Source organism: Scyliorhinus canicula, chromosome 11, assembly GCF_902713615.1.
Source record: "Scyliorhinus canicula chromosome 11, sScyCan1.1, whole genome shotgun sequence".
Taxonomy (NCBI): Eukaryota; Metazoa; Chordata; class Chondrichthyes; order Carcharhiniformes; family Scyliorhinidae; genus Scyliorhinus; species Scyliorhinus canicula.
Genome location: NC_052156.1, coordinates 169,622,120 through 169,649,997, shown reverse-complemented (window position 1 = coordinate 169,649,997; position 27,878 = coordinate 169,622,120). Strand labels below are relative to the sequence as shown.

The following is a 27,878-nucleotide window of genomic DNA, read 5'->3' as shown; positions in this document are numbered from 1 at the left end:
ACATCGAGGGCCGAAGGGCCTGTTCTGTGCTGTACTGTTCTATGTTCTATTATTCTGTTACAATAGTTAAATGAAAATACCGATGCAGATATAATGTGGGGTAAATGGTGATGTCCTCAAGCAGTGCATTTGGTGCGACAGAACAACGTGTCTGATCATCAGAGAAAAGGTGCGAGCAATATTTTCCCAGAAGCAATTTGTGAAATTAAAGAGGAATTTAATGATGTGAACCTGGCTCAGTAGAAATGGCCAAAATCTGTGAGCAGTTTGCTGCTCTTTTGTTCTCTAAGTGAAGGCCTTTGTACATCATTGTTTTATAATGGATGTGAAAGCGATGCACTGTGATCACTGTACAGGTCTCATAAAATTGTTTTAGTCTCTTCTATCTCTCACAATGGTCATCGACATGAAAGAAACAGGCTTGAATTTTGCTTAACCAATGAAAATACAATCATAAATCTGGTGCCATCTGGAATAGAATGAGATCACGACTGACATTCTTCACTTCAAACATTCAACCCCAAATTGTCACGTACATCGTACCTGTCTTGGAATGAATCTAGAATTTGCTCTTTGATCAATTAATAAATTATTTCTCTGTTTGAGATTCTGCAATGATTAACTCAGGTTATTTTGGGTTTCTTCATCATTTCTGGCAAAAACTGAGAATGCAGGGCAGTTCAATATTTTTACACCAAATAAATTTTCACGCTCACCAAAAATATTTCTGTTCAGATTCGTATTTCTGAATGGTTGGTGAAAGCAAACGGTTAATATCAATATTTATGTTCTTGGCCTGCATTCATTTCCAACCTAATTAATTAATGCTTTGTTTATTGGATCTCTACTAAAATATTTTTTTAGAATTTAATTTCACACTTAAAACAAATAACTTTAAAGCCACATAACGTTCTACTGATAAATTTGCATTTCCTTCTATCCTCTGTCCCAAGAATCAATAACCTCATTACCCCACACAAGATGTATGACTGTGGACTGAATTTTACCCATAGACGGTAGCTGGGACGAGAAAATAGGTGAGTTGACAACACGTCCGTGATTGGAAGAGCAAACGATCATTAGAAACAGAGGTTGCAGTCGGAATATGGCCCCTTCAGCCTGCTCAACATTCAATAAGATGATGGCTGATTTGATTGTGGCCTCAATTTCACTTTCCTACCTGTCCTCAAAAGCGCTTGACCACCTTGTAGTTTAACAATCTGTCCAACTCAGCCTTGAATGTTTTCAATGACCGAAAATTTCGCTAGAATACAAAGTCCATTCTTCCAAGTCATTAATATGAACTGCAACTAGTTGAGGCCTCAGCATCGAACCTCCACTAGTTTGCCAAGTTGAAAATGACGCATTGATCCCGATTCTCTGGTTTCATTTCTCCGGCCCTTTCCACTGTCGGGATCTTCCAGTCCTGTCAAACATGACCCCTGCAGCGGGATGGGCTAGCCAAAGGAAACGGCAAAGACATTGATGGGACCAGAAGATCCTGCTGGTGGCCAATAGTGAGTCGGCTCTGTAGCTGGAAGACATGCCGGGGGGTTACCCGCCATCTGTTTCCTGCCATCTATTTCCTGTGTAAGGGTCCTTCCAGTTTCTTCCTTTATTTCCCTTTTATTTTATTTTGCCGTTATCATTTTTGATCCATTGGTGATTACTGAAGATGTATCTTTGTGTAAAGCAGCAGAAAGAACGAGGAATTGAGAAGTTACAGGGGAGAACAATCTGCTAATCTGTCTTCCCCTCTGTGTTTGTGTATCTTGTGTGTGTAGCGAGGATTGGGGAGGTTAACGTGGGGAATTAGGAATTAGATGATAGTTAACCAGTTGCATTTGCTGTGGATTTCACTATAGTTCTTGTTATAAATACACAGTAATTGTGTTAAAACTTATGAACCTGGTGATTGTAATTATTGGACAGCTAAGAGCCAAAGACTTTGGTTAATTCACTTGTGTTATGACTTTGGGTCAAGTGGGACTCGAATTGACCGTGCGCTCGTCCAGAGTGTCATAATACCTGTTAGTTACCCAATCTTCTCACCATGCTAATACATCATGCTAACAGCATAAGCTCTTGTGTAGCAACCTTGTATGTGGCACCTCATCAAATGTCTTTCAAAAATCCAAATACACCACATCTACTTGTTCTGCTTTGTGAAGCTTACTTGTTACATCCTCAATGAACTCTTTTTCAAACAAGTTTTCCCCTTTAATAATGGATTCTAGCAATGGCCTGATGACAGCTGTTAGCTATCTCCCTCCTTTCTTGAATCGAAGCATCATATTTATGAATGCCAAATCTGCCCTTCCAGTATCTGGGGAATTTTGGAAGTTTACAACGAATGCATCCACTTCCTTTAAAAACCATCAGACACAGGGGAATTTGCAGACTTTAATCCTATTAATTTTCTCAGTACTTTTTCACTCGTGATCATGATTGATTTAGGTTCCTCCCTTTCTTTTGCCTCGTGAGTTTCTATTATTCTTGATTTTTTTTGTGTCTTTTACAATGACGGCAACTACAAAATACTGGTTGAAGGTTTCTGCCATTCATTTGTTTTCTACGGGGCGTTATTGGTGGGACTGGAAACTCCTACCAATGGGAGTACCTAAAATATTCACTCCATTCTCTCACAAGTGGACCATCCTCTTGGCATCCACCTTGCTCAGTCCCCTCAGGGTTATAGAATTTACAGTGCAGAAGGAGGCCATTTGGCCCATTGAATCGGCACCGATCCTTGGAAAGAGCACCCTAGTTAAGCCCCACACCTCCACCCTAAATCCTTTATCGCCATAACCCAGGAACCCCACCTAACCATCCTGAACACTAAGGGCAATTTATCATGGCCAATCCACTTAACCTGCACATCTTTGGACTGTGGGAGGAAACCGGAGCACCCGGAGGAAACCCACGCAGACACGAGGAGAACGTGCAGACTCCGCACAGACAGTGACCGAAGCCAGGAATCAAACCCGGGTCCCTGGTGCTGTGAGGCAACTATGCTAGCCACTGTGCTAAGGTGCTGCCCACCTGGCAATTAATAAGATCATCTTACGTTCTTCTAAACTCCAACCCAACCTGACCAAATTTTCCTCATAAAATAATCTCTGGCCACTGTGGCAGTGGGGTCAGCAGGAGCGGGCGTGTGCGCTCATGAAAATGAATGAAAATGAAAATTGCTTATTGTCATGAGTAGACTTCAATGAAGTTATTGTGAAAAGCCCCTAGTCACCACATTCCGGCGACTGTCCGGGGAGGCTGGTACGGGAATCGAACCGTGCTGCTGGCCTGCTTGGTCTGCTTTAAAAGCCAGCGATTTAGCCCAGTGAGCTAAACCAGCCATGGGGCACTGTCGCCAATGGCATCTGTCAGAGCGTTTACAGACAGCAAGCAAGAAAGCACAACAGCGCCTATACTTCCTCAGGAAACTAAGGAAATTCGGCATGTCCACACTGACTCTTACCAACATTTACTGATGCACCATAGAAAGCATCCTATCTGGCTGCATCACAGGCTGGTATGGCAACTGCTCGGCCCAGGACCGCAAGAAACTTCGGAGAGTCGTGAACACAGCCCAGTCCATCATACAAACCTGCCTCCCATCCATTGACTCCATCTACACCTCCCACTGCCTGGGGAAAGCAGGCAGCATAATCAAGGACCCCTCCCACCTGGCCTACTCACTCTCCCAACTTCTTCCATTGGGCAGGAGAACACGCATGAACAGACTCAAAAACAGCTTCTTCCCCGCTCTTATCAGACTCCTGAATGACCCTCTTAAAGTGATCTCTCGACTGAGTAGTACTACACTCCGTATGCTTCACCCGATGTTTCACCCGATGTCTGTGTCTATGTATTTACATTGTGTATTTACCATGTGTCCTATGTTTTTTCATGTATGGAACGATCTGTCTGGGCTGTACGCAGAACAATACTTTTCACTGCACCTCGGTACATATAACAGTAAATCAAATTCAATTCAATTCAGAGGTTACCTGAAGCATCATTGCTTGAAGAATAGCGGGCAGGATTCTCCCAATGGGAGTCTAATTGCCGACGCTGGAGTAAAAGCCGGAGTGTTTCACTCCGGCGTCGGCGCGCGTTCCCATACCCCTATTCTGGGGTTCCGTGGGGCTGGCAGGGACGTGGTGTGATTTGTGGGGGCGGGGCCTCGGCGCGGCATCAGAGACCCAATGCCGCATAGAAGACGCAGCGCCTTGGGTCCCGTGCATGCGCAGTTGGGCAGGCACCAACTAGCATATGCGCAGTGGCCGTCCTCCCCTAGGCTGCCCCGCACAACAATGGCGCAGGGCTATAACATTGCCGGTGGAGGAAAGGAGGCCCGCTGACAGAGAGGCCAGCCCGCCGAGCGGTGGGCCTCGATCACGGGCCAGGCACCATCGGAGGCCCCCCCAGTGAGTGAGCGTTCCCGCAGAGTTCCAGCTGGCAGCGACCGGGGTGAACGGTGCCGGCGGTACTCTGTCGTGTTGGAGCGGCCGCTCAGCCCATCCAGGCCGGAGAATTGGCAGCCCCGTCGATTCCAGTGACCCGCGTCGCGTCAAATGCGCCGGCACAAATGGCGCCGATTCGCCGCACCTCGCCGCCGATTCCCGGCCCGCGCAGGACTTGGAGAATCACCCCCATCAAGTCCTGGGAGACACAGCAGGCAGGAGTGGAGATCCTGTGACCAGTAAGCTTCTTCCCTTTATGTTTGCTGTGCATTTCCTCAGAGGAGATGTTCCCTGCTGGTATGCAGGTGGAGCTGAGTCATGCACAAAGGGTAATAAAGGGGACCAAACCTAAAATCCTGAAAGAGTTACAGTGTGCAGTTCCCAAACACAGAAAACAACCTCTCAACCTCAACTCCTTCATTGAAACTCCCAACTTCTCATCCAGCATTTACTACATTCCCCTTTTACCCTGCTCTTGAATCCAAAGGTTAAAAAATGATTGGTGCACCTGCCTGCTTCCCACGCAGTGAGCTTGAAATTGAATTGGGCTCGTGAAATTCTGGTCAATTGGGGATTTAATACCCCCAACAAGCAGCATAATTGTTGGGGTTTTGCATTTGCCAATCAAAATATCATGTGCGTGCGGGATGATGTTAGGATACACACCCAACATTATCATGTGCTATTTAACACGCTTCTGGGTAAAGCTTGGACACACCTGTCAAATTCTATCCCAGATGTGGTCTCACCAATCGCTGTACAACTGTGGCAAAACTTTCCTACTTTTATCCCATTCTCCTTGCATTCTCCGTGGGCAGAACGGTAGCATTGTGGATAGCACAATTGCTTCACAGCTCCAGGGTCCCAGGTTCAATTCCACTTGGGTCACTGTCTGTGCGGAATCTGCACATCCTCCCTGTGTGTGCGGAATCTGCACATCCTCCCTGTGTGTGCGTGAGTTTCCTCCGGGTGCCCCGGTTTCCTCCCACAGTCCAAAGATGTGCAGGTTAGGTGGATTGGTCATGATAAATTGCCTTTAGTGTCCAAAATTGCCCTTAGTGTTGGGTGGGGTTACTGGGTTATGGGGATAGGGTGGAGGTGTTGACCTTGGGTAGGGTGCTCTTTCCAAGAGCCGGTGCAGACTTGATGGGCTGAGTGGCCTCCTTCTGCACTGTAAATTCTATGATAAACAAAGCATTCCATTTGCCTTTCTATAACTTTCTATGCCTCAAGATTAGTATTTTGTGATTCTCGACCCAGGACACCCAGATCCCTTTGCTCTCAGCTTTCTGCAACCTTTCTTCATTTAAATAATATTTTGTTGTTCTATTACTCCTGCCAAAGTGCAGAAGTTCACATTTTTCCCAAATTCTTCTCCATTTGCCAAGTTTGTGTCCACACATTTAACCTACCTATAACCCAATTCAGACTCTTATGTCCTCTTCACACCTTACTCTCCGACTAACTTTGTGGCATCAGCAAATTTAGCAACCTGAACCCTAAAATTCTGTCCCTTCATCCATATCAGTGAGTTAAATTGTGAATAGTTGGGGTCCCTGCACTGATCTCTGTGACAGTCCACTAGTTACAGCTTGTCAACCCAAAACATGACCCGTTTATCCCTACTCTCTGCTTCCTGTAAGCTACACAACACTGGAGGCATTGGGAAAAATTATCTGGCTTCCCCGCAGCATTTCTGGTGTTGGGAGGCATCCCACTATTGGCCAGCAGCAGGACCCCATTGAATCCATCCCACACGGCTTGGAAATCCATGGTGGGGTACTGTAGCACACCCTGGGCAAGTGCATGGTCAATTCTGGTACCACTTGACCTGGAGTCACAACACAAGTCAATTAACCAATAATTCTTTTAAAAATACTGAACGTTTTTGGCCCTTGCCTGCCCAATAATTACAGTCATAGATTATCATAGAATTTACAGTGCAGAAGGAGGCCATTCAGCCCATCGAGTCTGCACCGGCTCCTGGAAAGAGCACCCTACCCAAGGTCAACACCTCCACCCTATCCCCATAACCCAGTAACCCCACCCAACACTAAGGGCAATTTTGGACACTAAGGGCAATTTATCACTGCCAATCCACCTAACCTGCACATTTTTGGACTGTGGGAGGAAACCGGAGCACCCGGAGGAAACCCAAGCATACACGGGGAGGATGTGCAAACTCTGCACAGACAATGACCCAAGCCGGGAATCGAACCTGGGAACCTGGAGCTGTGAAGCAATTGTGCTATCCACAATGCTACCGTGCTGCCCCAGTCACCAGGTTTGTAAATTTAAACATAATTACTGTTTATTAATAACAAGAACTATAATGAAATATGCAGCAGATACAGTTGGTTAACTATTGACTAATACGTAACTCCCACTTTAATTTGACACCCAGCCTCTACAGACCAGATAGATAAACGCAGAGGGGTGGAAAACGGTAATGAATTGTAAGAGCAAGGAAGAAAGGGTCTTTTTTTCAGATGATGATTCTTAGCACACTCCTCTTCACAGCAAGCATGTAGTTTAAAGTCTTTGTTGCAGGCTGCACTAGCTTCACTGTAGATTCATTCATTCAGGTTTTCTGTAGTTTAGAAATATGGTACTCACAACATTCCTGGAGAAGCCCCTTACTTCTCATCACACCTTACTTCAAGTCTGTGGTTTGTCTCCATACCTCTGTAGTCCCAGGAACACAGCACAGGTTATTGGAGAGAGAGAGACAGCCCTCACAGCAGGCTTTCTGGAGATAATTATCTGGGTCTGTTCACCGTGCTTCCAGAATCAATACTGAAACCTCTGAGGACCATTCCACTGGGATAATATCCAATCACACCTGTTACCAGGCAGCACTGCCTTTTGAACTAATTCATTGGCCACCAGCCAAATCAATCAAACTGAGTCCCAGCCCATCTCAGGGGCTGGTTTAGCTCAGGGGCTGGTTTAGCTCACTCAGCTAAATCGCTGGCTTTTAAAGCAGGCCAGCAGCACGGTTCGATTCCCGTACCAGCCTCCCCGGACAGGCGCTGGAATGTGGCGACTAGGGGCTTTTCACAGTAACTTCATTGAAGCCTACTCATGACAATAAGCGATTTTCATTTCATTTCATTTCATCTCTTTCACTGGTGCCAGTCAGTCTGTAGCTTCAGTTTAATCCAGCAGAGGCTTCTCGGTTAATCCAGCAGAGGCTTCTGCTTGAACTAAAGATACAAGATGCCTTAAAGACACAGGTTCATTAATCATCTCTGGATCAATAGTATAACAGCAAAAATAAAAGAAAGTGGAAATGAAGGAATAAGCAGGAAGGATCCTTATAGAACATCCTTGGCAGGACCGAAATATACTGTTGGCGTGAACACCCAGACGATCTCGCCCATTGTTGTTCATCTTCATACTATTCTCTTCAAGTTTTATCCAAGGAATTTCATTGCAGTGTTAATGTAAGCCTACTTGTGACAATAACAAAAAATTATTATTATCCGAGGAACATTCTCCTTTCAGATCACTGATTATTGATTATTTTTCACTGACTTAGAAGGTGAAACTAGACTAATCCCATGACTCTGCTAATGCAGCTCACAATTGTAATAATCAGAGTTAACAACAGATCCATCAGTTTTTTGATCTTATTTTGCAGGGTGAGTTTGTGATTCATGTCTTTTCAGTGTCCCCTCTGCCTCAGATCATGAACTCAGAAAACAAATTTTGTAGCATTTACACTGACAAGTTATCCAATTCAATATGAATAAAAGCTTTCCATCACTTTGTTTATGGGTTCATGGCCATCAAACATGGAATACCCGCTAATTCTAAGCTCTTGAACGCACACAACATTTGTAACAAGATGAATGAATTGATAACACAAAGAAAAATATCTGAATTTGATGTGATAACCATTATATGGACATGGTTACTCGGTAACCAAGGCTGGGATCTGAATATCCACAGGTATTTGTGAGAGGAACTAGAACCAGGGGACACAGTTTAAAAATATGAGGCCTCCCATTTAAGACACAGAAAAGGCCGTTCGGTCCATCACAACTACACTGGTCAAAAACAACGACCTAAATATTCTCATCCAATTTTCCAGCACTTGGCCCATAGCCTTGCCTACCCTGGGATTGCAACTGCACATCTAAATATTTCTTCAATGTTCTGAGGGTCTCTGCCTCCACCCCCCTTTCAGGCAGCGCATTCCAGACTCCCACCACCCTCTGGGTAAAATGGTTTTCCTCACATCCTCTCTAAAACTCCTGCCCCTCATCTTAAATCTCTGCCCCCTGGTCATTGATCCCTTCACCAAGGTGAAAGGTTTCTTCCTGTCTATCTATACCCCACATAATTTCATACATCTCAATCGTGCCCCCCCCCCCCCCCTCCCCCCCCCCCTCAGTCTCCTCTGCCCTAAGGAAAACAACCCCAGCCTATCCGATCTCTCTTCATAACTAACACTCTCCAGCCCAGGCAACATCCTGGTAAATCTCCTCTGCACCCTTTCCAGTACTATCACATCCCTCCTATAATGTGGATTCCAGAACTGTACACAATAGCTGTGGCCTTATCAACGTTTTATACAGTTCCAGCATAACCTCCCTGCTCTTAAACTCTATGCCTCAGCTAATAAAGGCAAGTATACCATATGCCTTCTTAACCACTGTATCCACCTGCTCTGCTATCTTAAGGGACGGGTGTACATGTACACACATGATCCTCGGAGCTTCCCAGGGTCCTGCCATTTATCATGTATTTCCTTGCCTTGTTTGTCCTGCGCAAGTGCATCACCTCACACTTCTCTGGATTGAATTCCATTTGCCACTGACCAGCCCATCTCTAACCTCCTGCAATCTAAGGCTATCCTCCTCACTATTTACCACTCCATCAACATTCGTATCATCCATGAACTTACTTATCAATCTTCCCACATTCAACACTAAATCATTTATATAAACTGCAAACCATTGTGAGGCCACAATCAGATTAGCAAGATCTTATCAAATGGTGAAGCAGGCTCAAGGAACTGAATGGCCCACTCCTGCTCCTGAGTTGTATTTTTGTATGGAAGTAACAGGCCAATTAAGGCCAATCACCAGACGTTGACTACAATTCCCCAGTTAGCCTCTGGCGTTTGCATTAGTCTAAACCAGCAACCTGGAGGTAACCTCCCAGTGGCAGATTGGATAGCCAGCGTTCCAGACAGGCTTTGAAGTCCTCCCCACTTACTTGGCTTCAGTTGTGACACAGGTGGTCCGATGGAGGAACTCCCCATTCATAATGGTGGCCACTCAGCTTTGACCAGCTTTTTAGTTTGAATTTTTTGAACATACTGAAAGTGCATCTCAAGGTAGAGACATCCTCTCTCCCATACCACTGTGGCAGGTTGCAGTTACTTCCATGCTGGATCGTCTCCTATTGGCTCTGCTATTTCGAGAGTCTGCCCTCTGTCTTTGGTTGAATAGAGATCAAGCCCATTGGCCACCTGTTGGCAGTGGGGATTCGGAATGCTCACCCTGACTGAGAAGGCAAAATCCTGTCCCAAATATCTGGCAAGGAGAAATTTGAACTTTATTGTGCTGCCTCAAGTGTGGATAACACTGGATTATGATTGGTCACCCACGTATATGGATATAATTCCATTCACTTTTTTTCCTCCAAGGAGATTAACTGGAAGTAAACTGCTGTTTGGGAAAGAACCAATGAAACAAAACTTGGAATTGTGTTTCATGGAAGAAATAATTTAAAATTGCGCTGGGCAACTGAAACTGACTCAGTAATAATCTTAAATCTTAAATTTCTTAAATATTATTTAAAGCTCAGTTACAATTTTTAAAAATAGGAAATAGGCAAGCCAAGAAAACAGAACATTGTCTCTTAACTGGGAATGCCTCAGATTCAACTGTATTTAGATGCTTTATTTTCCCATCATGCACAGAATGTTTGATAAACTGAAACATTTGCCAAGAAAGATTTGATTTTAATTTCACAATATTGTACATGTTGGACTGGGAGTCAGGAGGCTGATTTTGAAAATCAAAAGGTGTAAGATGAGTTTTTGAATCTCTGTCTCGCATTTCACACTCACAAAAGTCCCAACAACCAGTTAACCAGTTTTGTTGTCACACACCTTATCAATGGAAATGCAGTTTTCACTTTAAAATAACTGGTTGACAGTAGTTTCCATTTTATTTAATTGCTTCAGAAATTATTAAACACAATAACAAATGAAGATGGAGGAGCACGGAAGATGCATTTTTAAGTAACATATTTAAGGTCACGGTGTCCAAGAAAAAAATTCAAATACCTCGCCTTTCATTAATTTCACCACATTGATTTTCCCGGTTTAGGTTCTGTTCTTTAATATGGATTCACAGTACACACAACACAAAAGCTGGCATTTTTATGTATATAGATCACATACGTATCCAATCATAACCATAAAGACGATGTTTACAATTTGCACAGGAAGTGCACAATTTATAATCTGATACTGGAAAAGCAAATAATTGCTTCCACACATTTGTTATCCTATAATTTCAAATGTTGACTCATCTACTATTGTCATGCACTATAAATGTCTTACAGAAAAATTAATGAAGCTTTTCTGTTTCTGTGGCCGCAGTCGGTCAAAACACAAATATCACAACATGGGGTACGAGCAAATATTTGGGGTCTGCTTTAGCACATAGCCACCAATTAGATTCCAGTCCTGAGTACGGCCTTTTCCCAATCTCCAGACACAGAGCTGAAACAGGACAAAAGAAAAAAAAGGCTGCTGCTAATAGAATCAAGTTATTTTGATTTTGTAAATAAACTTGCAAGTTTAGGGAAGTAAATTTGGCTCCTGGGCTTTAGTTTGGATACCTCAGCTGTACAGGGTTCGAAACTGAGCGGGCAGAGTCAAAATGAATTGTCAGATTTCATCTGGTGTGTACTGTACATGCACATTTGATAACTTTATATATTTATGCTTCAGGCAGGTAGAAAAGATTCCGTTTTTTATCCTTTGTTAATGACCCAAATTGTATGTTAACTGATGGCAACATGGTCTCTGAGAATGTTCAGCGCTTCAGAAGAAAACACTGCGATATTCTCAGGTTATGGCAGCTTGCAGGATTTCTAAATTGAATTCTTCATTTAAGAGTGCATCATAACATTGGTCGATAACAGCCGTATGTTGACAATAGAAGGGAAAACTTTATTTTTCTGAGCGTTGCTTCATTTATGTTCAAAATTTCTCCATAAAGCCCTGAAGGCAATTTGATCTGATGGAAACTCTGTTGCAGTCTGGCTTGACTGAAACAAACAAGTTTTCATGGACTTACATTTAGAGACAGCTGTATATTTCTTTGGTTTCTCTATCCATCCCCACCAAAATGTATAGTAGCATAAAATATGGGTAACTAAGGTATTATTCCACTGCATCATTTCCATGATAGCAGAAAACTTTATAACTATCCTGGAACAAAGAGTCAGATTACACTCAGGAAGCGACTAACTTTAGAGGTGCATTCTTACTTTGAAGTCTCACATAATAATCAAGAGCATCATTGTTTAGTAGAGTGAATAAACAATGCTTGTTATGCCACAAATGTGCAGCTCTAAAGTCAGTCCACTCAGGCTTTGTTAGTGTGACTTTGCTCAAAGGTCTGCTCAGCAGAAATTACAAATAGAAGGAAAAAGCAAACACTACCTTGCATTCTGGACAACCATAACCTGGCTGAAAACGACCAAAGGTTGAGGAGAGAGCAGAGCAAATAGAAAATAAAGAAAATGCACAAAGGCAAAGAGAAATCAGCATGAGATAGAGAATAAAACTGAGCATGTGAGCTAATTCATATTAAAATATAGGAAGGGAAGGGACGAACAAATAGCTACTTGGGTGAGAACAGGAAAACAATCAGCTAATGTAACATGAAACAAACAGTTACTACTCTTCTCTTGGATTATGCAAGACTCTGAACACTAATTAAAATTAATATTTAATGCAATAAAACAGGACAAGAACAAAAACAAAATTAGCATTTTTAAATATGTTTTTAGTAGAATTAGTAAAGGAACATTTCTATCTCCTCGTTCCACCTCAGCTGAGATTCCAGAGAATGTGTCTTTGCACAGCTTGGCTATTTGCAGAGTCGGAACAATGTCCAATCCTGCCCTTACTTGACCATATTATGGAATTTCACTGACCAGAACAAATATCCATGTTTCAATGAACAGCTTAGAAGTTCAGAAAATTATTTAAGTTTTTGTTCAAGTTGGATTCCAAATGGACTTTTCACTTTTAAAATATGTAATGCTGTTGATAGAGACTTGGTTAAATTATTTCCTGAAATAGAAAACAGAATGTTCTAGAAAAACTCAGTAGATTCTGCAACATCTGTGAAGGGCAAATTAAGGGAAGCAAGAATTATGGGAATAAGGCAGAAAAGTGTAGTTGAGAAATATAATAGCGGCTCAGTCATGATCTAATTGAATGGCGGAGCAGACTCGATGGGCTGAATGGCCTACTTCTGCTCTGACGTCTTATGGTCTCGAGATGACATTTTGTGTCAAATATGACTTTTCTTTGGTTCTCTCTCCACTGATGCTGGATCTTTAGAGGGACAGGTTGTGTTGAGGAAGTGGGGGGGGCTGCAGAAGGTACTGATCAGGCTGGCAGAGTGGGAAAATAAGTGGTGGATGGAATACAATGTGGAAAAGTGTGTGGTTATGCAATTTGGTAGGAAGAATAGAGGCATAGGCCGTGATCTACTGGCTGTGCCACGCCTGATGAGGGGCACAACAAGGCCGGTAATTCTCACGAGTACAGGAAATTAAACTAACTGCGACTCGGCGAGACCTTCCTTGACGAGGCCCAGAAATGAAGTAGAGTCCCATTCAATAATAGGGTCATTCTCGACACTGCCTCATGGGAAACACCCCGCTAAATGGGCTTGGCATGGCACTGAGATTAATTTCTGCTAAATCGCTGCCATAAACTATTTTCTAAATGGGAAAAGGCTTCGTAAATCAGAAACACAAAGGGACATAGGAGTCCTGGTTCGAGACCCATTTGGAGTATTGTGGGCAGTTTTGGGCCCCGTATCTAAGGAAGGATGTGCTGGCCTTGGAAAGGGCTCAAAGGAGGTTCACAAGAATGATCCCTGGCATGAACAACTTGTTGTACGAGAAACGGCTGAGGATTCTGGGTCTGTACTCATTGGAGTTTAGCAGGATGAGGGGGGAATCTTATCGAAACTTATAGGATACTGCGAGGCCTGGATAGAGTGGACGTGGAGAGGATGTTTTCACCTGTAGGAAAGACTAGAACCCGAGGTCACAGACTCAGATTGAAGGGTTGATCCTTCAAAACAGAGATGATGAGGAATTTCTTCAGCCAGTGGGTGGTGAATCTGTGGAACTCTTTGCCGCAGAAGGCTGTGGAGGCCAATTCACTGAGTGTCTTTAAGACAGAGATAGATAGGTTCTTGATTAATAAGGGGATCAGGGGTTATAGGAAGAAGGCAGGAGAATGGGGATGAGAAAATATCAGCCATGCTTGAATAGCGAAGCAGACTGGATGGGCCAAGTGGCCTAATTCTGCTCCTGTGTCTGATGGTCTTATGCTGCCAGACCTGCTGAGATTTGCTGGAACATTCAATTTTTTTTTTCTAATTTCCAGCATCCACAGTATTTTGCTTTAAATCCAACATATGGAAAGCAGCAGAGTGGAAACATTCGGGTATTTTTGAGTTCCATCTTCATTCAGCAAGAGCTCCAGGCATGTGGTTGAATGGGATGGACAGTGGCAGCATTGGTTACAAAAAGTAAGGCCTGATTCAGCGGACTCAAGTTAATGTCCGCCTAACGCCATGTATAGCGAGTGTTTCCCGGTGTCTGCAGCACCAAGAGAGACCCCGCTATTCGATGGCGTTTTGCCTCGGAGAGGAACTCCCTGTCAAGGCCACTCTTCAAGTCATTTCCTGTACTGACAACCTCAGCTCGCCAGTGCAGGAAGGCTATTCGTGGATCGGGAGGCCATTTTTAAAAGCAGCCCTGATCTTTCGATCCCCTTTGCACCCCACTGCGGCCTCAGGACCCCCCCCCCCCCCCCCCCCCCACTTCATCCAACGTACCTCTTCTGGAGTCCCCAGGCCCTCCCTCACTCCACATCTTACGGGCAATGTTCTCCAGGCCTAACTCCTGGCATAGCAACCTGACACCCTGGCAGTGCCACATGGGCACCCTGGCAGTGCCATGGTGCTAGGCTGGCATGGCAAGGTGCCGGGGGAGTGCCAGCGTATCACCCTGCTCTACCCTGACTACCCGCAGGCCCCAACACTCAAGCAAGACCCCCCTCCCTACCCGAGATGCCATCACAACTGGTTCACGACTTTGCGAACCAATACGAAACTGCGCCTAGCTGAGTCCTTGCTGGCGAGGCCGGTGAATCCCGCGCCCCGGGTGAATTGGGTGAGAACATATTAGTCGGCTCATTTAAATATGCGAGCTGAGGTCTCTCCCAGCGAGATCCAGTTTGTGACACACGTCGAGATTCCGTTGAATCTCGTGAGACGCTTCGGGCATCGTGAATCTCATTACAGGCCTTGCGTGAGATTCAAAGGTCTCCTCCTGACACCAAATCAGGCACGGTGAGGCTGCTGAATTGCGCCCAAATGATTTTTCGTTCAGTGTACACTTAATTTTTGGGCCAGCTACCTTCCCCTGTTCTCTGACAATTATCTTTATTTTGATTGTTAAACTGAATAGTCACAGCAAAGCGTCTCCATATTCATGGTATGGAGTTTGAGGCACAAAATTATTGCTGCATCAAAGGTCTGTTTCTGTCCTATAAAATTCTTTGTAACTTCTCCAGCCCTCTCCAACATACAGCCACATGCCAGAAAATTTGCAGAGGACAATAAATATTTTTGAGGTATATTATTGATTGCTCAAGTTTTGGTAGCTCAGGATCAAGATTTAATTTGGCCCAAAGCACTAATTTCTCCTGGAACACATTGGAATGGTTCCTTCAGGGAACTCTGTGAACATAAGATCCAACACGTTGGTTCTCTTTCAATGTTTTTGCTGCAGGGGACAATTCATTAATTCTTTTTGTGTATTTTCAAATAAAGGAACACTTCATGCCGAGACATTGCTCTAACAACAACTGTCCCTCACTTCACAGCCTCCCCTGAGGCCATCTTACCCCAGGGGTACACAGTCCCAATAATCCTGATTGCTTCCATTGGGCTGCTGAAGTTATCACGACAGCTCATATTGAACAATAAACTTTGATTTAAAACATTTATTCAGAATTAGACCACATCAAATGCAAATCTGAAGAAAGTTGTACAAACCAAGTATTAAGATTGGAACCCCTTTAGATGACTGACACTAGGGCATCAGCACATGAACCCATAAAATATTAACAAATATCACCAGACAAAGACATACGACTAAAAGTTTATTTCTTCACTAAATGGTTTATTTAGGGTCAGGTTGCTCAGCACATGTATAAAAGCAATGGCAGGAATGACAAGTTAGGATCAGTACTCTTCTTTGAATTTAGGAACATAGGAACAGGAGTAGGCCATTCAGCCCATCAAACATGTTCTGCCATTCAATAGGTTGATTATGGCTTTATGGCCTTAATGAACGTGGCTTCAACCACTTCAATGGGAACTTGCTTTGCCATTTTGATAAATTGGTCCATCTCACACCAGTAACCATAGTGAGATGAGACATGGGGATTGGTCTGTTTGCATCAAATAGTAACAGCTTGTCAAATTATTTGCTGGATTTTAATCTAACATTGGCTCTTTATTTAGTAGCTACTCATTTCAATCCAATTGGACAGAAGCAGATTATCTGCTTTTTGTTGATTTGGGGAGAATGATCCAGTTAGCCTGCATCTTTTTGAATTCCTTTGTGAAAAAGACAATTAATTGGGAACACTAATAGTTCAATGGTAGATATTTTTGCTCTTATTTTTCTTCTAATAATTTTGGTGTCTAATTTTACTCTCAATATAACCAGTCGAATATGCATGTATTGGCCTGATTATATATTGATGATGTTTTGCCACACACAGTTGAAGTTGTGCTTCCTTTTTACGAAAGGTGGGCAACAATAAACACTGCTGTCTGGCTTTTTATTAAAATTAGTGAATGGAGGAAAACACATTCCTCAATGCGTACAGAAACGATTTTCCTTATCTTTCAGATCACTTACCTGCTTAAATCACAAATGCTACCATGTTCCATTTTTAGTCAATAACAGCCTTTATTCAAACATTTTGTGACATCGATCAATAATTTAAAAGGTAATGTTTTCATGAAAATATTAGTTTGCATTTCCAGGGTAAGGGTCAGGAAAAACTAGCTTTGTATCTTCTATTGAGAAAGATGTTATGGCAAATTTAAGCATTTTCATCTGATTGACAGGTAGTATTTGCAACAATTACTTCCATATATCCTGGGCCATATTGATTTTCTCACTGCTTAATTCCAAAGATGTACATTAATCCAATCTTTTCTGCACCAAGAACATTATGTTCTATTTATCGTCCCACACATTCCTGTTGGACACAGCTAATTTAAACAAATAACCTATTTTCCTGTTGAACACCACTATTTCTTCCCCAGAGACTAATTGAGGCAGGATCATTGAAGATTTCTAAGGCTGTTAAATTCTTGACTGACAAGGAAGTCAAAGCGTATGTGGTAGATGGGAAAGTTGAGTTGAGGGCACAATCAGATTGGCCATGAACTTATCAAAGGACAGGGCAGGCTTGAGGGGCCGAATGGCCTACTCTTGTTTCAAATTCCTATGGTTGTATGCACATTCCTTAAACTGGATTGAAATTGCCCACATTCCTGACAGAGGCACAGGTAGAAAAGAGGATGGATTAGAAATGAAAGGTGTGTTTTAACCCACTTAGTTACCATTGACACAAGTGAAAATTGGATTCTATTGTATGGATGCAAAATATTTTTGTTGCTTCTCTCATTTTGGTTAGATGATATTAAATCATTCTTAATTAATTTAATCAACAATTTTAGAGACTTAAAGTGTATTATTAAAACAGAAGAATGTAAGAATTACCTATAAAATACTTTCTTGATTTCAAAGATACAAAGTTGATTTTTATAATGGCTAATGAATTTTTGTCATTGGGAAAACCTCTTTTCCTTCTCTTTGACTGTTCGCCACATTCTACAATTATAAATTCAAATTCGCTAAATTATTTTGTGGAGTTCATGGTAACTGATGAAGTGACCTCATTGCCTCCACCACAGTTTGAATTCCTGTCTTCAGGTAAATTTCAAACCACTGAACATATTTTACGCCATAATCCTTTACAAGGTTTTAACAAGGTGCAAACCCACAACCATGAATTCATTGGCTAAGCGTTAGCTTCTGGGGTCAATTAAAAAAACTTTATAGTGTTGTCAAGATTACTAAGATTTCAAATGAACTCTAGCATCTTGGTAGCTCTTACATTCTGCAAATAATTTATCTGGAAAAGGCTAGAATCTCCACAGACCTTCTTTACCTGCAATTCTACATTGTACAATGGGGGGTTGTGGGGGGTTGGGAGGGGAAAATCATCTAATATCAGCCCTAAGTCTATTAATAAGTGCACCAGGAAAGCCATGTTTTATTCCACAAAGACAATATAGTTCATGAGACACTTTCCTTACCCTCTGCCTGGAAGAAGATAAACTTTAACAAACGGGTCTGAGTAACCATTGTTGTCTCTTGGAGCAAGGTTCCGGGCTTGTAGAACATGAACAATGAGATTTCCAATGTGCTTGTCATAGTTCATTTGTAACTAAGGGAAAAAAGGATTCTAAGTGACATTAAGAAATAGGAGTTACTATCTAATTTTTGCTGCTTTTATTTTCTAATACCCTTTCAAGTTGCAAAATGCAGTAAATTATTAATCAATCTGTCAGATTATTCATTTTATTCTTCTTCTACATCTCTGTTGCCATATCTAATTGCTTATTTCCATAAACCTTCAACAGTTTGCAAAAGAGATAAACTCAATAGAGAATTGTATGTCAAATGCATTTTACAATTTTACAACAATATATAAGGTACAATACAGCATTGAAAAGATGCCAGTTCTGAAAATTGGATGACCGAAAAATGTTCTGGGTACACTTGTATCTATTCTCACCTTATGATAAATTTGAAACATGAATTTGTTCTTGGGATGTGGCCTTTGTTGTTTTGACTAGCATTTATTGCCCTTGAGAAATGTGCTGTTTCTTGAACCGCTGTGATGTTTAGCTCACTCAGCTAAATCGGCTTTTAAAGCAGGCCAGCAGCACGGTTCGATTCCCGTACCAGCCTCCCCGGACAGGCGCCGGAATGTGGCGACTAGGGGCTTTTCACAGTAACTTCATTGAAGCCTACTCGTGACAATAAGCGATTTTCATTTCATTTAATTTCATTTTCATGTAGGTACACCCTTCCTGCTGTTCGGCAGTGTGTTCCAGGATTTTGAACCAGTAACAGTGATGGAACGGTGATGTAGTTCCACGTCACGATGGTGTGTGGCTGGTGTGTGGCTAAGAGATGGTGATGTTTCCATGCATCTGCTATTCTTCTCCTTCCAGGTGGTAGAGATTATGGATTTGGAGGGTGTTGCTGAAGGAACCTTGGTGAGTTGCTGCAATGCATCTTGTAGATGGTACACATAGCTGCCACTGTTCGTTCAAACCCAATGTTCAATCACAGGAGTGCCAATCAATAAATGTTTTGCCCTGCAAGGTGCTGAGCTCTTTTAGTGTTGGTGAAACTGCATTCATCCAGATCAATGGGGAATAGTCTATCACACCCTGACTTGGACCTTGAAGATAGTGAACAGGCTTTGGGAGTCAGGAGGCGAGTTATCCACCACAGAATTCCAAACCTCTGACCTGCTATTGCAGCCACAGTATTTATGGGCGGGATTCTCCGTCCTGCCAGACCTGTTTTCTGATGCACTGTGCCCCCGCTGGCAGAAGGAGCCTCCATTCCGGCAGCCGGCCAATGGAGTTTCCCATTGTGGCCACACCACGCCATCGGGAAATCCATGGGCGTGAGTACACTGCCGGAGAAGCGGAGGATCCCGTCGAAGGAAAATCCTGCCTTATATGGCTAGTCCCGTTCAGTTTCTAGCCAATGGTAACCCTAAGATGTTGATAGGGGGATATTTAGTGCTGGCAATGTAATTGGATATTAAGGGGAGATGGTTGGATTATCGCTTGTGGAGATTGTCATTGTTGGCATTTGTGCGGCATGAATGCAGAGAGTGGTCCTGTCACTTGAGGACCATCGTTGAGGGTTCCAACACCATAGTGCAGACAATGGGAGCCTCCAGGACTGACAGAGCCAGATGACTCAGAGGCTTCTGAAGCTCGTTCCAGCTGCCCCTCCAACCCATGAAATCACCCAAGGCCCCATGGGTACCATCATGGAGGGGGAAGCGCTGGATCCTAACCTTTGGCCTCCCAACAAAGAAACTACAGTAGTCTCCTGTTCTTCTGATGCCCCCATTCCTGACACTGGCGCATCTCAAGGACAGCGGATAGATCAGTGACGGCTGTGATACCAGTACGTTGGCCGAGGCCCTCTGTCTCCAGACCCTCCAGAGGACGTCCGCCAAGCTCATCAAAGGTAACAGGCCACAGGACGGAGAAAGCAGCAGTCTGTCTCCAACGTCCAGGATGTGCAGCCTGGGGACAAACCCAATATTCAATCACAGCATGGGTGGCAGCATGGGCCTCATTATACCAGGTCAACAGGTCACTGAAAGGGGCAATACAGGTGGCGAAGGTAGTCAAGAAGGCATACGGCATGCTTGCCTTCATTGGCTGGGCATTGAGTATAAAAAGTGGCAAGTCATGTTGCAGCTGTATAGAACCTTAGTTGGGCCACACTTGGAGTATTGTGTTCAATTCTGGTCGCCACACTACCAGAAGGATATGGAGGCTTTAGAGAGGGTACAGAAGAGATTTACCAGGGTGTTGCCTGGTACAGAGGGCATTAGCTATGAGGATCCGGAACTCTCCATCGGGAGCAGATGAATCGCAAAATGGGGTTCATGGCCGTTGCAAATCTTGATTTGGACCTCTCCCGCTTTTCACTCAGCATTCCCAAATTTGCACCTGAAGCAGCGGGGTGGCTGAATTCTGCCCTTTGTCTCTTTATTTAAGGAAGAATGTAAATGTGTTGGAGGCGGCTCAGAGGAGGTTTACTAAATTGATACCTGGAATGGTATCAATCCCCATTGTTGATACCAGGTGGACCATGTAATTCCATTCGTGTGCTGAGGATTCAGGTGACGGCCCACCTGGGCGATCAGCGTGGCGAACGCCAATCCATCCGGCCTGTCCGGGTAAGTCAAGTTCCTGATTATTGCATAAGTTGGTTCATCAATGGCAGTCAGTAAGGTGACTGTCTGTCACTCGTTACTGGCGAAAACAAGTTGAAGTCTTTCGAGGTACTGGGCCCAAACGTCCAAGTCGCTGTCCACAGGTTTGAGGTTACCTGCACGCCATGCCTGACACCTGGAGAGAGGCCTGCTGAGTATTTGAAAATTGGTCTGAGTTTGCAGCACGCCGCTTATGGCACCTCCACTTTATCCTCACCAGCAGTGTGTGGACAGAGGCCAGGCTCCACAAGAGACCAGGCTGCCAGGGTACAACTCTCTTCAGTCTCACACTGGAGACAACAATCACTCCTCCCCACTCCCCAAATGGTCACCTTGCCCGACCTGCTCCCAGATCGGGGTTTATATCCTGTGGCGAATTCCTCCATTTGGGAGGAACCTCCGCCTCCCAGTCACCCGAGTAGCTCAGAGTGCAGGAGGTGAATCGGATGGTGTACAAAGTCTGTCCCTGTAGGGGGTCATAACAGTTTCACAATCAACAAATCATTGTATTTACTCCATTCATCAAAAAGCTGTTGACACTTGTCGGGAAGGAATAAAATAATTGGTGATTATTATGATCTCAATTGTATTTTTCACTAAAGGATATTGCAGCGAAAATGAAGGAGGGAGGGATAGAATGTAAAGGAATATAAATCATATTGTCATTTGGTGTTAATTATGTGTAACTTTTGATGGTAGCACAAATTACATTGTAAACATTTATTGTAGGATTATTCTAAACAACAAAGTTTAATAATATACATAATATTGCTTCAATCATTGCCATGTACTTCAGAAAAACCTTCAAAACTGATCTATAATTAACAAAAGAACATAAGAAATAGGAGCAGGAGTAGACCATTCAGCCCATTCAACCTGCTGTCCCGTTCAATATGATCATGGCGGATCTTGGCCTTCACCTCCTCTGTCCTCTTTACTCTCCATATCCATTGATTCCCTGGTAGTTCAAAAATCTGTCTGTCTCAGCTTTCAATATATTAAATGATGGATCATGAACAAGAATTCCAAAGGTTCCCAACCATTTGAGGTAATTAATTTCTCTTCATCTCAGTCCTAAACTATTCTCCTCTTATCCTAAGAAAGTGCCCCAGAGTTTTAGATTCCCTGACCTGTGCTGTACTTTTCTTTGTTCTTTGTTCTTTGACCAACGGAAATAATCTATCGGTATCTACCCTATCAAGTCCCTTTTAAAACCTTGCACATTTCAGTGAGATTGCCTCTCATTTTTCTAAACTCCAGAGAATATAGACCCAAATAACAGCCTCCCATCATAGGACAGCCCCTCACCCCTGAAGTCAGTTTCGTGAACTTTATTGTATTGCCTCCAAGACGAGTATCTTCTTCTGTTCACTGTCCAAAGGCAGATCTAAGCCGCATGCTGTGATTTCCATCACGAGTAGGGCAAAGAGGCAGGTTCTGAGTTCACCTCAAACAGATTAGTAGCAGGAGTGGCCACTCTTGCCCTCGAGCCTCCCCCGCTAGTCAATAAGATCATGTCTGATCTGAATATAACCTCCACTCCACATTCCCACCTGCCCCAGATAACATTTCACCCCCTTGTTATCGACCTCTGCCGTAAAATATTCAAACTGTACTTGCATTGCCTTTTGAGGAAGTGATTTCCAAGATTCACGACCCTCTGAGAGAAAATAAATCTCCTCATCTGTGTCTGAATTGAGCACCATTTATTTTTAAATAGTGACCCCTAATTTTATATTCTCCAACAACACTCCAATAATTTTTCTCTGCTGATATTAATGATTTTTATTTTATTTTTAGCTCTTGAGGTTACCCTTTATTTCTGTTGTGCAACTCATCCCCTCGACAGTGACGATGGACACAAAATATTTGTCCAATGTCTCCATAATTTTCCTAATTCTCCATGATAATTTCTCTTGTCTCTGCTTTTAAAGGACCAACAATTCCTTTAGCTAATCTCTTCAAGCACTAAGCTGTTTTTATAATCCTGGCTACTTCACATATTCTGTTTTTCCCTTTTTAACTTTTTGGTGACCCTATGTTGGTTTCTAAAAAAACACTCCCAATCCTCAGTTTTGCGACTTGTTCTTTTCGATATTACATTCCACCTCCTTTTAATCTAATACATCTTTAACTTCCAAATTAAGTCACAGATGGGACTTTCTTCATAAAATATAAGATTGGATTTTTTTTAATGGAATATATTTTTGTTGAACATGTGAATTGTTTCTTTAAACGTTTTCCACTGTTTATTTATGGCCATACCTTTTAGTCTATTTACCTGATTAAACTTAATCAATTCTTCCTATATATCTATGTAATTTAATTTTAAAATATAAGTTATTGTTTGTGATTAGAGCATGGCAATTTCAATTTTAACACAGAATTCACAGTACTAGATTTAATAACGTTTCCCTAGTCCACTCCATTATGTAATGGTCCTGAACACTATCATAGAAACATTCATCTTCCTGACCACCTTTGCAAATTTGATTGTCCTAGTCTACATGAAGAATGGCCTTTGCCGCCCCGCCAGCTGGCGCCACAGCTGGCCGAAAGGCCTTCGCCGGTCGGCGTGAGTCCGCGCATGCGCCGGAGCGTCAGCGGCTGCTGATGTCACCCCTGCGCATGTGCAGTGGAGGGGGTCTCTTCTGCCTCCGCCATGGAGGAGGCCATGGCAGCGGCAGAAGAAAAAGAGTGCCCCCACGGCATAGGCCTGCCCGCCAGTCGGTGGGCCCCGATCGCAAGCCAGGCCACCGTGGGGGCACCCCCCGGGGTCAGATCACCCCCCAGGACCCCGGGCCCCACTCGTGCCACCTGGTCCCGCCGGCACCAGAGGTGATTTAAACCACGTCGGCGGGAGAGGCCTGACAGCGGCGTGACTTAGGCCCATCGCAGGCCGGAGAAGCGCCGCGGGGGCCCGCCGACCGGCGCGGCGCGATTCCCGCCCCCGCCGATTCCCGGGTGGCGGAGAATTCAGGCCATGGCGGGGGCGACCCCCGGGGGGTCGGAGAATTCCACCCCATGTCTCTGTCATAGTGATTAAATCTGAACTACTTACCTCTATTTGTGCCATTAGTTCATCGATTTTATGGTGGATGCTTCAAATAAAGAGGCCGTACTGTAATGTTTTACCTGTATTCGCGGCATGGACCTTACTCAATGATACACAATCACAGTTAAGTTTTGTCCCACTCTGCTGTGTTACCAACATTGCTACACTGTCCCATTACCTTGGCCTGTCTCTTTGTATTTCAAATCTCTTGAGCCCTTCACCGCCCCCACCAAATTTTGTTAGTTTAAAGCTCTGTCTACAGCCCACAGTAAGACAATTGATCAGGACATTGGTGCCAATCCAGTTCAAATGGTGCCCATCCCAAATGAATAGATCACTTGTCCCTGAGTACTAATGCCAGTGCTCCATGAGTCAAAGCCCCTCCTTCTCCCATGAGCCACATGGTTTATTCGCTAATTCTCTTGGTTTATACATCTTTCACATTATGCACTGTCCTGATATGGATTTATTTGCTGTTCGAAATTGCAAGGTTTGCAATTTAAAGGAAGACATAAATCTGGAATTATTGCCGTGTTTTGTTTAAATCTGGGCCAATTTTTGAACTGTACTTTTACCATGTGATTTTAGATCAATAATCTCATGTGGGTATGAAAGTGGACAGTAGATAGATTTTGGCAAACAGCTTCAGAAATCTTAATTTAGTAATTATATTTGGTATTATTAGAAAAATGAAGCACGAACTGCAATATGGCATAAAATGAAAGGTGAATTTTACCTGAATTTCACCAGTAATCGAACGTGACTTGTTCACTGTTTCTGGAGGCTGTAACATAATGAAAATTAGATGAAATGGCTTTTTCACACAATGATTAAATAAGTTACATAATTGTCACTTTTTACTTCCGCCACTCAAGATCGGCAGTGCCGATTTTTGCTCCTGTTTGGTAGCCTTTATATCTCAAAAACTAAGGAACACGTTTTGATGAAACCTATTAGACAGAAAGGGCATCAGCCAAAGAAGAACAGATCTGTTTTATGGCAAAGGTTTGGATCCTGACCAAGATCTTGGAATTTTTTAGAGGATCTGTTGACATTGGAATGTAAAATAAATAACACATTTAATAAAGAAATGGGGATGTTGATTGGATTAAGGAATTAAAATATACTCTATGGCATTTGAATCATTTCCAAAAAACTAGATAGCATGGGATCTCAACACGACCTTGAATTGCCTTACTTTGAGAAGGCAACCAATCAGCCAAAGACTTGGGAGAAGCAAGATAGCAAAAATGATCCTTAAGGATTTACAGTTTAAAAAAAATATTATAATGCTTTCTTTAAAATGTTTTTACTGCAATGCAATGGACAATACAAGCTTGACTGGTAACAGTTGAATTTTCCTAAAGTGCCAATACAGCTTCGAGAGACATCTGACAGCTGCCTTGGAACATAAGGGACAGAGTTTTAAAATTAGAATTCCCGAAAAAGTTTGAGACAAAGACATTTCAAACTCTTAAGAAATCATACTAGATTGTAAGTACTATCTTCTTTAGTCAATATTTCTCAACACATCAAAATTGTTTATTAAGATAGGACAAGTAGAATAGTAATTTTATAACAAGCTTTCATTTCCATTTATTCTATGATATAGACTACATTACTATCATGTAATATATAATTGGTGCTTATAATAAATATTATAAACACAGAAAAGAGGAGCAGGAGTAGGCCAATTGGCCCTTCGAGTCGGTTCTGTCATCATTAAGATCATGGCATATCATCAAATTCAGTAACTTGTTTCTGCTTTCCCCCTTATATCCTTTGATCTCTTCAGCCCCAAGAGCTGTATCTATCTCCTGCTTGAAAGCAAACTTTAAAAAAGCTGCATTCTCATTATTGCATCCTCACAAACCCACATGCAAATAAGAATATCCTAGAATTCTAAAGTTATGATTCTAGGTCCTGATATTGGTAAAATTAATAGGTTTTTTTTCTGCTATAACATACCTGCAGAAATATTCTACCCTGAGATAACCTTGCTGGTTGTAAAACCCCGAGAGAGGAAATTTCATTTCAGGACCCAGATTGTAGTTGGTAAACTGATTTGCTTTAATGATCGAAAATTTATCTTGGATCAGTCCATAAGCTAACAATAGTTCAGCTAGGTAGGTTCACCTTGGGTGTGTGTGGTGGTGGTGGGGGGGTGGGGGGGGGGGGGGGGATGTTGGTGTCAAAGTAGAACCATTAACAGGGTGATATCATGAATGGACTTTTTTTAAGGATATTGTGGGATGTTTTATTTAGAAAGTTGCTGATTATTTTCGAATGATGTAAATAGTTTCAGCTGCTGTGGTAAAATTCATCACAACTGTAAAAATGTGAGTAGTGTTTTCAGAGCAGGTTGTCAGAGATGAATTGGTCTGAAATCTTCTCAGTCAAACGGGAGCTCTTCATAAAAAGATTTACAGCTGGATCCTCCATTTTGTGGACTGTTCTCTCGCCCCAGCTGAATTGCGCAAGTATTACAATCCTCAAAAGGGTCGTAAAGCAGGATGCCATTCCACATTTCTTGCCGTGCAAATATATGCATGGCATGGAATATGAGGGATTCCCAGGGATTGGCTTCGATTGTCTCTCCCAGCATGGCCTTGGAGTGGTCCTTGTCCCACCGTGAGGTCCACCATGGTAGGCCACGCTGGTAGAGACCACAAGTGATCCGTACCCACAGGACTCCTGGCCGCTGCCCCTGGAGAATCACGGGAGGCCGGAGCACTGAGCACTGACCCTAAGACCCATTTGCATTCATTTACACCCCCCCCCCCCTCCCCCCCGCCAGCATGCATAGTGAACCTCGTTCATGCTGCCAGCGGGAGGTCGGTGCATCGCATTCGGATTTTCCCTGACACCCAATTCCCTGCCCCATTGGGAACACATGCCAGGATGGAGAATCCTGCCCTTAGTTTTTCAACTCTGTACATCCATTCCCCACCAGGATGTCCAATCCCTCTATACCTCCATTCCCCACCAGGATGTCCAGTCCCTCTATACCTCAATTCCCCACCAGGATGTCCAATCCCTCTATTCCTCCATTCCCCACCAGGGTGTCCAATCCCTCTATACCTCCATTCCCCACCAGGATGTCCAGTCTCTCTATACCTCCATTCCCCACCAGGTTGTCCAGTCCCTCTATACCTCCATTCCCCACCAGGATGTCCAGTCCCTCTATACCTTCAATCCCCACCAGGATAGTTTGGGGGCTTTCCTTTCTTTCTCAAACAGAGGCCTGAACAGTCCCCACCCACCACTACTCTCAGCTGTCTGGATGAACCTCTCCGCTCACTGAACAATTCATCCTTTAACCTGTTTCATTTCCTCCAAAACAAAGGTGTTGCTACGGGTACTGCATTGGCCCCAGTTTTTCCTGTCTCTTTATGGGCTATGTGGCACATTCCCAGTTCCAGTCCTACTCCGGCCCCATCCCACAATTCTTTTATCAGGACATCAACGATTGTTTCGGTGCCACTTCATGGGTGAAATTCTCCCCTGCCCGGCGGGGCGGGGAGTCCCGGCGTAGCGGAGTGGCGCCGGCGTCGGGCCTCCCCAAAGGTGCGGAATTCTCCGCCATTGTGGAGGTCGTGGCGGCGGCGGAAGAAAAGAGTGCCCCCACGGCACTGGCCCGCCGGCCAATCGGTGGGCCCCGATCGCGGGCCAGGCCACTGTGGGGGCACCCCCCGGGGTCCGATTGCCCTGCGTCCCCCCCAGGACCCCGGGGGCCCGCTCGCGCCGCCAATTCCACCGGCACAGAGGTGGTTTAAACCACGTCGGTGAGAGAGGCCTGACAGCTGCGGGACTTCGGCCCATCGCAGGCCAGAGAATCACAGCGGAGGGCACGCCGATCGGTGGGGCGCGATTCCCGTTCCCACCGATTCCCAGGTGGCGGAGGATTCTGGCCAAGGCGGGGGCGGGATTTACGCCGGCCCCGGGCGAT

General features: G+C 43.7%; 1 protein-coding gene across 5 annotated transcripts in view; it reads right to left on the bottom strand.

The window, feature by feature from the left end:
* The window catches only part of pcloa (piccolo presynaptic cytomatrix protein a), a 543,385-nt gene that overhangs the window by 141,484 nt on the left and 374,023 nt on the right, over positions 1-27,878 (bottom strand). For 4 of the 5 annotated variants that reach the window (XM_038811991.1, XM_038811990.1, XM_038811987.1 and 1 more), the window contains 3 exons: positions 24,666-24,713; positions 18,152-18,282; positions 12,157-12,183 (listed from right to left, as the gene is read on the bottom strand). In XM_038811991.1, coding sequence (XP_038667919.1) covers positions 12,157-12,183; positions 18,152-18,282; positions 24,666-24,713 — 206 coding nt within the window. The remainder of the gene's footprint in view (positions 1-12,156; positions 12,184-18,151; positions 18,283-24,665; positions 24,714-27,878) is intronic. The other variant, XM_038811988.1, reaches the window with a different exon arrangement.